At 38.8% G+C, this 13,090-nt stretch overlaps 1 protein-coding gene across 1 annotated transcript in view; it reads right to left on the reverse strand.

Moving 5' to 3' along the window:
- Positions 1-483: 483 nt before the first annotated feature.
- PLPPR5 (phospholipid phosphatase related 5) overlaps positions 484-13,090 on the reverse strand; it is a gene marked incomplete at its 3' end in the record, with an annotated part of 61,163 nt that continues 48,556 nt past the window's right edge. Inside the window, exons 4-5 of the mRNA XM_018574484.1 lie at positions 720-896; positions 484-603 (exon numbers count right to left, since the gene is read on the reverse strand). Coding sequence (XP_018429986.1) covers positions 484-603; positions 720-896 — 297 coding nt within the window. The remainder of the gene's footprint in view (positions 604-719; positions 897-13,090) is intronic.

Below are 13,090 nucleotides of genomic sequence, written 5' to 3' on the forward strand. Positions count from 1 at the left end.
TTAGGGACCATCCTTCACAGAGACGCCTTGAGGAGGAAGTGTGACCTCCACACATAATGTATATTTGCAAATGTATGCAACTAAAACCTCTATTTTTAGTGTAAATTGTTGACACAGTGGGGATAAGTTTGCATTGTATTATTCTGTGAAATGCGCTGTCCATGTGCACCTGCTTTATAAAGCCAGTGATTAATTAAATGGAGCAGTTGCCTTTTTTGTTTCGCTTGTCAGAAGTTTAATTTTGTCAGCCCAAGGAAAGATTTATTCTAACAGGCTGCCATGAGATACTGTACTTTTATATTGCAGAACTTCCTACTCAATAGGAGCCTTTGACCCATCCTTAGATTCCATTATATTGGCTTGTAAGCATACAGTATACAAGGCCATACCTGTGAATGTGAGTGCAAAGCACCATGTCTTCTGACATATAGAATTAAAAGCAATGAACGTTAAGATTAATAAGCGGTTAGGAAAGAAGATTACCTTTTCTAAGGGACTTTCTACCCGTGGGATGCTGATCATTGGCATCTGTGCCAAGTTGTCAATTGGCGATTTTTCCTGTTCTGTTTGTCTTCCCTTAAAATTGTTTACCACACAAACAACCTGAATTAAACAAGCAAATATTAGGTATTTGTTAGCATTATTAGCATTCTAAATAAATACAGAGCAGCACTAATACTAAGTACATTTTACCACTGTGTAAGAAAATACGTACATACCAGAAACACTGCTATTGATATTCCAATGAGGAAGCCAGCTATGACGTCTGACCAGTGATTGCGATATTCTGCCACCCTGTTTATTCCAGTAAGAAATGCCAAACACATCAAGCCCAGACACAAGACAGGTTTGGCGAGCCGTGTCCCTTTGGCTTTAACCGTGCTGGTGATATACATCTTCAAAAAGAGAGAAAAGGGTAGATTGTAAAAAACTATAAATATTATTAGAAATAGTATAAATATATATCAAAGTAAAAATGTGGCCAGGCTATGGACATTCAAATATTTACATATTTTTATATAGCAGTAAATTAACTTTACAACAAGCCATCACTGACCTCTATAGCTACAGGCACTGTGGAATAATGTATTTTCAAAGTTTACAGCAGAAGCACTTTCTCTTTCATTTCAGATGCTTAGCTTGTTCTGTTCTGCTCTGCCCTCCCAATAGAGACCAAGTAGCCTGCGAGCCGTCTGATCTCTAATGTACCCATGGAGCAGGGAGGGTCCTGGGAGGGTGGAAAGCAGATTGCTGAAACCCAACTTGGACAACTTAAATGCTCCTCTTGTGAACTTGAGAATGAATTGCTCCATTGTGTCTACAGCTGCAGAGGTCAGAGACGGATTGTTTTAAAGCTTAATTTTTGCTCGTTAACAATATGTAAAAATTTGTATGCCCATGGCCTGGCCACAGTTCTACCTTAAGGCACCTAAATCTTCTTTTTTTAAGAAGACACAGGACATTGACTACATTTTAACGTTCCTCTGCATTGTGACTATCATAGCATGTCATGCTGACCAGGGAGGTGATTTCCCCACTAGCAATGTCCTATGTCTACCTTCATTAACAGCTGATGTGATTATGCTTTTATGTAGTCTGTACACAGATTTCAGGGCTCCTACACTTGGTGGGTTGAAAAATACATTTTCTTAATGTCGTAGTAAACACAGCTGACTATTTGCATACTTAATTAATGGAGCACTGACCAAAAATGTTACATAAACAAGGTAGGTAGTTGACATGGCAGCAACTGTTAGACTTCAGGGATTAGCATATTTATTTTGGTAGAATTGATTTTTCTTCAAAATTAATTATTTAATCGAGTGGAAATGGAACATTTCAGTAGTGTTCATTGAACTGCTTAGACAGAACTGGGGAGGGGCAATTTTAGTTTTCTCCATCAAGTGTTCCTTGCATTTGTCCCTTTTTTGTGTATATTATTATTGTTAGTGTTGTTGTTATTATTTGGGATTTACATAACACCAATAGCTTGTGCAGTGCTTTACAAAATAAAGGGAGAGGGTTCAGTTACAATACAAGTTAAGACAAGAGGGTTAGAAGGACCCTTTAATGAGAGTTTACAATCTAAAAGGGAATGGCAAGTGGCACAAAAGCTGTGTGGGGATGAGTTGTTTGAGCAAGTAACATTTCAGTTGTTGGGTAGAGAAGGGAACGACTTTACTAAAGAGATGAGTTTTCTGAGATCGCTTAAAGGCAGACTGAGTAGGTAATAGCTATACAGGTTGGGGTAGGGAGCTCCAGAGGATGGGGAGGCTGTGGAAAAGTACTGAAGGCAAGCATGGGATGAGTTAATGAGGGTGATAGAGAGCCAGAAATCCTAGGAGGAGCTAGAGGAACGTTTGGGTGATATTTTGAGACAAGGTTGGTGATGAACATTTTGTGGATGGCTTTGAATGTTGTTGTTAGTATTTTGAATTTTATTCTTTGGTTAATTGGAAGTCAATGGAGAGATATGCAGGGTGGGGGGGTTCCAGATACTTCAGCTTGGTAAGCTGGTTAAGTCTGGCAGCAGCATTCATCATAGACTGAAGGGGGGATAGCATGGTAGGCCAATGAGGAGAGTCAATTGTTGTTGTGAGAGATAGGAAGTGAGTGATTGTGTAGCTTAGTGGTGACAATGGTTAAAAAGGTGCATATTGTGAACATGTTACATTGCAAAACTTGGACGGCCATTAAATGTGGTGCTGAAAGGAGAGGTCAGATTTTAGGATTATAGGGATTATACCAAGCACTCTGGCATAGCCGGAGGAACAGATAGACTTGCAACTGATCAAAATAGAAAAGTTAGGGGAGGGTACACATGGGTAGGTAATATCGTGAGCTGAATTTTTGAAAGAATACGTTTTAGGAATTGGAGATTTGTTATTTGTTTACCAACACTTTTGCATTTTTTTTAAATTTCTGTTAATTTTCCTTCTGTGAAGAAAAAAAGGTAAAACAAAAATAAGGAAGGGACTTTTCTGTTCTTCCGCTCTGCTTGTATACGTGTATTATCTGTAGCCTGTACTTATCCATAGCACAGCCCTACGCTAGGGATTTTAAATTTCACTTGTAAATTGCGAGGACTCATTGGTCAGCACGGTCACCTGACTGTGCTGACCAATGAGAAGCGCTTCTGACCATGCTAACCAATGAGAAGCGCTTCTTGTTTATCATGCTAACCTCTACTTCTATATTGTAATAATCTCTTATCCAATACAATATTTACACAGAGAGAAGGAATTCATCTTTACTTTTATTTGTTGCATGCAAATTCCATGTCCATGATTTAGAAGTGCTGAACTTCATTTTTATATATACATAACCTATGTGCTTTTCTTTCATCTACATATCATGCTTTAGTTTCTGTGTTTCATCTGTGCTATAACCGCATGCAGCTATGCTTTCAACTTTTTCAAACATGTATCTGATGCAAGCACAGAGAAAGGAGGACTGTTGACAAAGCCATTTGCGACCTTGAGCAAAGTGCAGTGAAATTGTTGTTTACAGCATAACATTGTTAAAGATTTTTAATTTAGCAAAAGTATGTGGTATTTTTCTATCATAGAAAGCATGTTATTTAATGGATCCCCTTTCAGCTGTATGGTATATTTTATTGTATTAACCTACTTAAAGGCTTAAGTGCTTGTTTTGGTCTAGGGTCTAAAATAGCAAAGATATACTTATCCCAACCTCGGTCCTGCCTGGATGCTAGACGGTTCCCGGCAGCCTCTCTCCCCTTCCACTCTGGTGATGGACTGTCCCTTAGCATACTCTCAACCGATACACTCTATTGGACGTGGTAACTTACAGTATTTTAGGCCGCCAAAGTGAAGAGAGGTTACAAGGATAGGTCTAGCAGCCAGAACCTCTGGTTCTACTCATGCAGAACCTCTGCCTCTCCCGTTAGACCTCCCAGGAAATTTGAATATAGGGTACAGATTTGCCTAACTCTATAATCAGCTATAATGATAGGGGGGCTGGGAATGTGCTGCTTTGGTGTACTTAACAATGTGGTTATATGGTTGACTAAACTGCACTAAAGTATGCAGTGGTGTGCTGCAAAGGACAGCCTTGCCTGTGTCAGGAACAAGTTCACACTGTTGACCCTGAAATTAAAAAAAGACCCTAGAAAAATGATATTACACTCAAATATAAAAATCTAAACTCCCACTCTCTCAATTTTTATCTCTCTCTAAATATATTCCAAGTCTCCTGGGAACCCGGCACATAAGAAAACCCCCAATTTGGTCCTTTTAAGCCATCTGACCAATAAGTGCATTATAGGTAAGAGCTTTCTATAGCGGCAAAATGCCGCACTAGTTTGCCATTTTCCCAAACTGCAAACGACTTGGGTGCACATTGAAATAATGTTTGAACCAAACTCAAAGGTCATCTTTAATTACTGTGATGCAAGTTTAGAAATTGTCAGGGCTAGGGAAAGTGTGCTGGACTTGTGGAACTTTTTTCTTATATACTGTAGAATATATTGGTCATGGTAATGCTGCAGATAAACTGTTAGTGTGAATAAAATAATTGGGCTTGTGTTGTTTTCCTGATCCGATGATTGATCTGTTAAAGCACCAAGGCTTTTTCCCATTTAAAGTAATCGCATTTTCTTCTAGAAAGATGTGAGTTGCTTTCTGCTAATCAAACACTGCATTATTTTAGCAGACAAACGCCACAGGTTAAATTACACCTGTCATTGGCGAATTATGTAGGCTGTCATTGATGACCTCTTCTTTTAAGAACCTTGCTGATGCGTGGTCTTTAATGCTCTCTGAGTCATTGGCCTGAAAAAAGTATAGAAGTAAGAAATTTGGACTGCATACTTCTGAGTCTGTGACATATTTCTATTAGGGCCAAACAAAGCTTGGCAACTAGCATTTTTAGAAGCAGCCCAGCAATGGCAGCCTCCATACTTATCTTACAACAGGTGTACTTTAAATATAAGTACAACACAATCTGTTAATATAATACATTTCAGCACAATGCTATTTTTAAACCACATCTTGGTCCAGAGTCATTCATATATTTTTAAAACATTTTCTAACCTATCTTTCATTTTAAACTTTAGATTTTTATTAAAGTATATAGTATCTGCAACACAAACAATATTGATTTCATCCGATTATTGATACACATTTGGAATGTTAGTAAGTTTGAGTCACATACAACAACTTCTAGTAGAGCAGATAACCATTCCGATTTGGAATCATAAAAAGCAAAAATGGTCTACCTGGAAATCAAAAGGTGACCGATCCTCTCGCGTGAGTACCATAAATTGGAATCATACATATTAATCAACACTTACAAAAAAAGAAAAACCCAGAAAGGGAGATGGGTGTTGCAGAGGGGTTAGATAGAGGAGGTATGAGGGGTAGGGAAGGGGGTTGGGGGGGATGGAAAGAAAGAGCAAGACAGGTGGGGGAGGATAGGGGATAGGAAGGACAGTGAGGATGAGCAATGGATGCTCAATCCGTTTGATAACGGCACATTGTGTAACAGAGTAAAGTCAACTACAATCACACTTTAACCCCTTCATGACTGAGGCCTTTTTTTCATTTTTTGTACCCATGTTATATTCCACATTTTAGGCCTGAAAATTACTTAAAACCCCCCAACATTATATATTTTCTGAATGCCAAGACCATATAGAATAAAATGGTGGTAGACTTACAAGCCCCCCATGTGATAGCAGATGGTGGTGACAGGTACTCTTTAAGGTGATGCTGGGGGTCCAAAAGACCCCCAGTGTCACCTTTACACTGGAAATAAGCTATTGAAGTGCAGATCGCACTTCAATAGCTTATAGCTGGGCTCCAGGAGCCCAGAACTGACAGCCCAGGGACCGGAAGTGATGCAATCTGCATCGCTCCCGGTCCCATAGAACGGGGAGGGGATCGATGAGAATAAAACATGCATAACAACTGATCTATACTTGGGAGGGTAATTGTCAACGGAGATGCTTAAGAGCACCATTTCAGGTGACAGCGGGGAGTCAATTTTTGTAAATTCAGTCTTAGAGATGGAGTGCCAAAAATCTGTTAGTAGGTTACAGGACCAAAAAACGTGAGATAAGCTGCCTAATTGGCCACACTTACGCCAGCACAGGGGGGAAGATGTCAGGTATATTTTAGCTAACCTATATGGGGTGAGGTACCACCTAGTAATTATCTTTTGGGCATTATCCCAGTGATCTATGCACAATAGATGAGATACGTTGTCCTTAATTGCTACTCCCCATTGTCTGTCCGATACATTCAAAATAAGATCAGCTTCCCACTTGAGCATGTGGGAGGTTTTGCTCTATTTTTGAATTTAACTAGGTAGCTTAGAGATCAAATGTTCCTAAACTCTGTAAGCCTTTAACTCACCTAAAACTAAGCCAATTAATATTGCTACTGCCAATACACTAGTTTTCAGGGTTTGCGCTTGGCACTGATTATTTGCCCAGAGCACCATGTGGCTAGATGTAGTACCCTTAAAGCTAAATTCACAGTAACCTTCCTTATAACCCTTACAGGTACCCTCCCTGTAATCCTAACACTAATTCTTCCTGTTAGCCTCACATGAATCCCCTCTGTAATCTTAGCACTAACGCTCCTCATAACCATCACCCTAACCCTCCTTGTAACCCTCACAATAACCCTCTTTCTAATAGCCCTAACAATAACAGCCCTTATACTAACTATGTTTGTAACTCTACCAGTAACCTTACCTGTGTCCCCAAAACTAGACCTTCATGTAACACTAATCTTCATAATAACTCTCCTTGTAACTCCTTGTTATCCTAAAATAACCCTTTCTGTGACCCTCACACTAACCCTACCTGTATTTTTAACATTAACCCTCACTCTAAGGCTGGGCACACACCTTACAACCATCGCAAGACTTTTGTCTTACGATGGTTGTAAGGTAATTAAAAAAACATACGATCTGCCTATCTTGGACAGGCAGATCGTACTTGCGATGATCGCAAGCCCGCCCCGGCTTCCGGCGACCACAATGCCGAACGGGCAGTGTGCGCTTGCGCACATCGGCCTGTCCGGCTTTTATCTTACGAACATGCTAGACACCCGCCGAAAATTGTACGATTCTCGGCTGGTTTTCGAACATGTTTGTAAGATAAAAGTAGTGCGACCTTACAGTAATAGAGGTCGCACGGCTTCCACGCACCTTACGATAATCGTACAATTGCGGGATTTCCTGCGATTATCGTACGATTATCGCAAAGTGTGTGAGCACCTTAACACTCCATGTCTCCCTAACACTAACGCTCTCTGTAACCCTAAAACTAACTCTCACACTAACTCTCCTTCTACTCCCCACAGTAACCCTCCTTGCAATTCTAACACTAACCCTTACTGTAACCCTAAAGGTGCCTATAAACCTTACAATTATCTGCAGATTTTCTATGGTCAGATTCCTCCATCTATGCTAAGCTGTGTGGATGGAGGAATCTCCCACTGGGCCAAGCTTCAGTATCTGCTAGTTGGCCCCACTGGCTGTCAAAATACCTGAACAATCTGATTGGATGCAGGCATTGTTCAGGTGTTTTTAGAGCCAGCGGGCCGACTAGCAAGATTACGGAAGCTTGGCCCAGGTGGAGATTACTCCATCCACACAGCTTAGCATAGATGGAGGAATCTGTTGCACTTTTTCCATCTGACCATAGAAAATCTGCAGATAATTGTAAGGTGTATGGACACCTTTAGGGTTACAGTAAGGGTTAGTGTTAGAATTGCAAGGAGGGTTGTAAGGTGTATGGCCAGCTGAACACTATTCTCACACTAATCCTTCCTGGGACCCTCAACCCTTACACCAACTGTATGGATTGTAAAGTTAACCCATTGTCTCCATGCACACCTTTCCTTAACCAGGATGCTATGCACCACAGGCTAACCTCCTGTTCTAAAGCTACTGGCGCCACTGATTCACTGAATCTACTGATTCATGCTACCTCCCTTGCTTCTTGTAAAATAACAGTAATGACAATAACAAATAATGTATCTCTAAGATATAATGAAAAAACAGAATCTAATTCAAGGTTTATATTATAAATTGATAAATGCTTCCCTAAGAAGAACAATCAGTGCATTTTACCTTTATGACATTATGCTCCCTGCCAGATCTGGCATACTAAAAACAGCTCTTCGATGTCAGAAATAATTTTCTAGTAATGGGAATTTTCATTCTTGAAGTGATATTAAAATCATAGAGGGGAATATATCAAAACTGGAGCAGACAAAATCTGGAGCAGTTGCCTAGGGTAAGCAATCAGCTTCTGTCTTCAGTTTGTTCAGTTAAGATTTGAAAATTAAAAAGAGAAGCTGATTGGTTGCCTTGCACAGCTGCTCCAGCTTTGATAAATTCCCCTCATAATGTTTTAAAGATATTACAAATGCTGATTAAATCACTTACAGTGGATGCTACTTCTTGATGTTTAAAATTTGTAGCTTTCCGCAGAATCAGCTGGTCCCCTGAGCACTGGCCCTGATATCCTTTTTTAGGGTGGCTCCTTTCCCTTTCAGGTCATATGGAGACACCCTTGCTTGTGTTAGTAAACTGTATGTGTCTCCACAAAAACACAGGCACAGCAAGGCAAGCCACTTCTCTGCTCCTCTCTTCTCTTCCTCTTTTCCCCGCTTCACCCTTCTCCCTTTTCCGAGCTAGTACAGCTGCTGGAGATTGTGCTGCCCCTTGTGATTTTGTATTGGACAGGAAGTTCAGGGAAGCAGAGCTGACAGAGTTTGAGCCAGTTGTTTGGAAACATGATGAGTGTTAGTGCATGAACAAAAATGTAAAGAGATACTTTGCTGGGAAATGTATATTTGTTTGCTCTGGAATCATTATTGAAAAAAGTTTGAGAGTTTAATACTATTTAAAAGCTTCTGCTTTGTTGCAAGCTCAGGTATTATACTGGCAGGTGTATACTATAAGCCCACAGACATGTAGGTCACTGTGTAGTTCATTGGGGGAAGGGTGAGAGTCCTTTTTTAAAACACAATGGGGTTGATTTACTAACCTTATAAACATGCCACGAACAAGTATACACCTCTGTAGTGTGTTCCCTCCCAGCATGATCTATTGGTGGAATCTAGACACCTTTGTAGTGTGTACACACCCAGCAGGTGTGTTGTGCAAAGCCCTGCATGAATTGCAAGGTGATGTTGTGTAAATTAGCTCTATGTTGTGTTGCTTGCGTTGATGAATGCAGGAATGTAAATGGATGAGCTAACCATTTTTGTCTAAACTGTGAAGCAGCATTATATATGCATCATGTGCATGATTTTTCCATATATGGCATTAGTGGAAATATGCTTTTAGAGACTTTTTGGTTGATAAATACGTTTTGCTGTGTGATAATCACACGCACCTGGTGCGTGCGTGTGTTTAGGTTAGTAAATCACCCCCAATATGTTTGTATTTTTCCACACCACACCAGAACTCACATCCGCCTTAGAAACACAGTGCATAGAAATTAATTAAATGTCACTTTGTGCTATTTTGATAAAGTTTTTACAATGCAAGGCACCAACGCCTCCCACCACCAGCCCACATGCTAACAGATAATTTTAGCATGCAGGCTGGTGTGAATGAGCCTCCGGCTGCCATTAGAAATAACACATGGAGTAGCTTCATTGGGGAAAATGGCTATCTCGAGGGCCAACAAAGCTGCACACTAGCTTGGATGACAAACTATCAGCATTGCTATTGACTGAAAGCAGAATCTTGCAAGTTTATATTGCTGACACTGAGCTGAAATTAATAAGGTGTCACCACAAAAATAATTACCTTGAAAACCTACAGGAGCTCTATAACTTTATTATACAGCATAAATAACAACCTGAACTTTTTACAGCTGAGTCTGCCTTTTTATTTACCTTTATAGATCACCGATTGTATATGGAAGAGCTTATGTAACACAAAATTCATATTAAAAGTACAGCTTCAGAACATATATTATAATTAGCATTTGAGCTCACATGCTCTGTTTAGTGTTAATCCCTTTTCCTTTGAATCTAATGTGGATGTATCTGAAAATGCTACCTTTGAATTCAAGCTGAAATTCAGGTAAATATAAAATGAAGAATAAATGCAGCTTTGTATTCATTAATACATCATTAATGTTTTAATGCATTCAATGTAAGTACCTGAAGTTGACTTTGTATCAGTTTTTTGAAATCCCTCTTGCAACCCCCTGTAAAGAAGAACCCAGACCAAAGAAGGGTGAAGTAGGAGCCAAATCATTTTGTTGCAGTTTTTATATGTTAACAAGGTGCATACTAATAAAAGGAGAGAGCTGAGTGACAGAGAGATGTGCTTATCAGTTTGCATGCTTCACCTTTAACTGTCCGGTCACAGGCTGGGAGAGGGACAAGACCTTTAAGTGTTAATTAACTGTAAAAAAAGAAAAATAAAACAGGTCTTTTGCCCTGCCAGACAGGGATGTGAGAGAGGAGTGTTTACTCTTTAATTGAAATGCATTCTGTGCTAGCTTTAGTGCTATTCTTGTACTGACTTGCCATGCAAAATTAACATTTATCCAGAAGTCCTTACTTCTTTGGCATAGGCTTATTTAGGTCCACAATACCCAGAAGTTGCATAATGTCTCTGACAAGCTTCCATTCCTTTTGTATGCCCATTAACTTTAAAGAAACATTTTTCTTCTAAAAGGTTTATCCAGGAAAAAAATGAATATATCTTTTAATAAATGTTTTGCCAATCCCAGAATTCTTTCTACATTTTATATTGCTTTATGCAATTTTATGATACTCCCAATAAGTGTGCTTACCATATAAAACAAATACTGTAGGTATTTATTAAAATTCACACTAGCGTAAAAAGAAAATGTGCCATAAGCACTGTTGGATTGCAGAAAATCAATTCTGGTTGAACACAAATGGATTTCAAATTATACAAAATATAAAGCAGACACAGCCAGCCAGTGGCACAGTCTCATAATCTGAAAATCTTCTCAAAATATACTCTGCTGCTGCTTCTATTTTAAAGCACAAACTTTTTATTTTAGCTATGGATAGAGTAGGTAGTTATCAGCCTGGTAAGTCTTCTTCAGTTGTCTTGGTCCCACTGGGGAGATTTACCCTCTCTATTTGTCCTCCAAAATAGCACTTCCCAAAGTACCCGCCCAGGTAGTCTGAGACCTCACTCCAATCTATCTAATCAATTGCATACACATTTACAACACATGTTGTGGTGGGGTTTTTAGAGAGGAGAAAATCGTAGAAATGTATTGAAATTCATTAAAAGAAATTCCATAATAAAAGTTCAAAACAGTGCTCATATACATACATGACTCTTATGTCCCTAAGCTTATTACTTGTTTTTTACATTTCATACATATTTCATATATGATTCATACTTCATTTCATACTGTGGATAACCTATAATTCATTGAGTTTCATATGCAGTGTTGTACCGCTCCATTAAGCCCCTACGTGTTTCGCTCGTAGTCTTCCTCAGGTTTTTTTTTGTATATTTTCGGCACAAATCTAGTTGTAAATAGATGATACATTGTTTATCAGAGTGTTCATCCATCATAAATAATTTCATAATTTATCAGTGATTCATATTTTAAAATTTTCTATATTATATTTCAATTTGTTATTTAGCTATACATATTTCCTTCTTACTATGGTTACATTGTACAGCCACTTACCTAGGGATCAAGAATCACAAACCACGAAAATAGTGAATAGAATGTTTGAGACACCATGGACAACTAAGAAAAATTATCTACAAGCACTGGCATCTTCTCACTGAGGATAGAAGAGTTTATAAATTTGTGAAGGATAGACCAGAGGTAGTTTTTAGAAAAACAGCTTCACTTCGGAATACTCTAACACACAGCTTCTACCAAACAGAAGCAATGAGAACGAAATGCGGAGATAAGGGCTTTCAGAGATGTGGTGCATGCAGATATTGCTCATGGTTTGTAGAAGGGAATGTGATCCCCTCCCCAATGGAAGGGAATGGAATATGTATGAAATGTAAAAACAAGTAATACGCTTAGGGACATAAGAATCATGTATGTATATGAGCACTGTTTTTAATTTTTATTATGGAATTTTTTTTAATGAATTTCAATACATTTCTACGATTTTCAAATTATCGGAGTCCTCTCTAAAAACCCCACTACAACCTGTGTTGTAAATGTGTATGCTCTCTATTTGTCCTGGTGACCATTGCCTTTGGGACTAAAAGTGGGGGGAAATCCAACATTTTGATTTGTAACTGGAACAGGAATAGAAGGGATACTTGTTTTAGTAAAACTGTCTGACAGAGTCCTTAGACTCTCCAAGATTCCACTTACTTTGGAGACCTTTCCTTTCATTTCTTTATGTATCTCTGGGGCATGAAGAGAAGGAAAATGTTCCCAATGGGACACAGTTGACAAAAAAAACATGACCCTAAAAAACGTTTGGCTTTAGATATGCTTTAAGTCAATATAATTGAACTGACTTCACATATATTAATAAGCAGAAAGGGTACAGGGGTGGCAGACTCATATTTTTGGATTTTCACATCAGATCTTCAAAGGAAAAGCATCATTGTACAAACAGACAGCATGGTACCATATTGAATTAACACTTTACTTTTTGGGTAGCACATGGTCCTTATTTGCAACATAATTATGATGCTGCAGCTGACCAGAAAAAGTCAAGGTTTTTCCTCCTGCACTGGTTGGTTAGAATGTAGGATGGCTTGCATTGGTTCAATGAAGGGCTTTTTTTGTTCCTTTTGGCTCACCTAAGCCAGTGACGTAGAACATTTTAATATCATTGGATCAGCATGGCAAAAAAACATTGTTCAACAATGAACAACATTCACATGAACAGGAGGCTATCACAGATGAATATCTAAAAATATCTAACCAGTCCATTTGACCTAATATCCATTGGCCATATGTATCTAAAACAATTAATTGTGAAAATACCTTTGAGTCAAACAAGTAATATGCCATTCTGGCTACTTTTCTAATTTCTATTGACAAGTGTACAGTTTGGTGAAGGTCTTTTATAGGGATTTGCAAAAGTGATGTTGGCAGAGCATCTAACATTTCTTC

This window comes from Nanorana parkeri, unplaced genomic scaffold (genome assembly GCF_000935625.1).
Source record: "Nanorana parkeri isolate BGI_ZX_2015 unplaced genomic scaffold, ASM93562v1 scaffold2990, whole genome shotgun sequence".
Lineage (NCBI taxonomy): Eukaryota > Metazoa > Chordata > Amphibia > Anura > Dicroglossidae > Nanorana > Nanorana parkeri.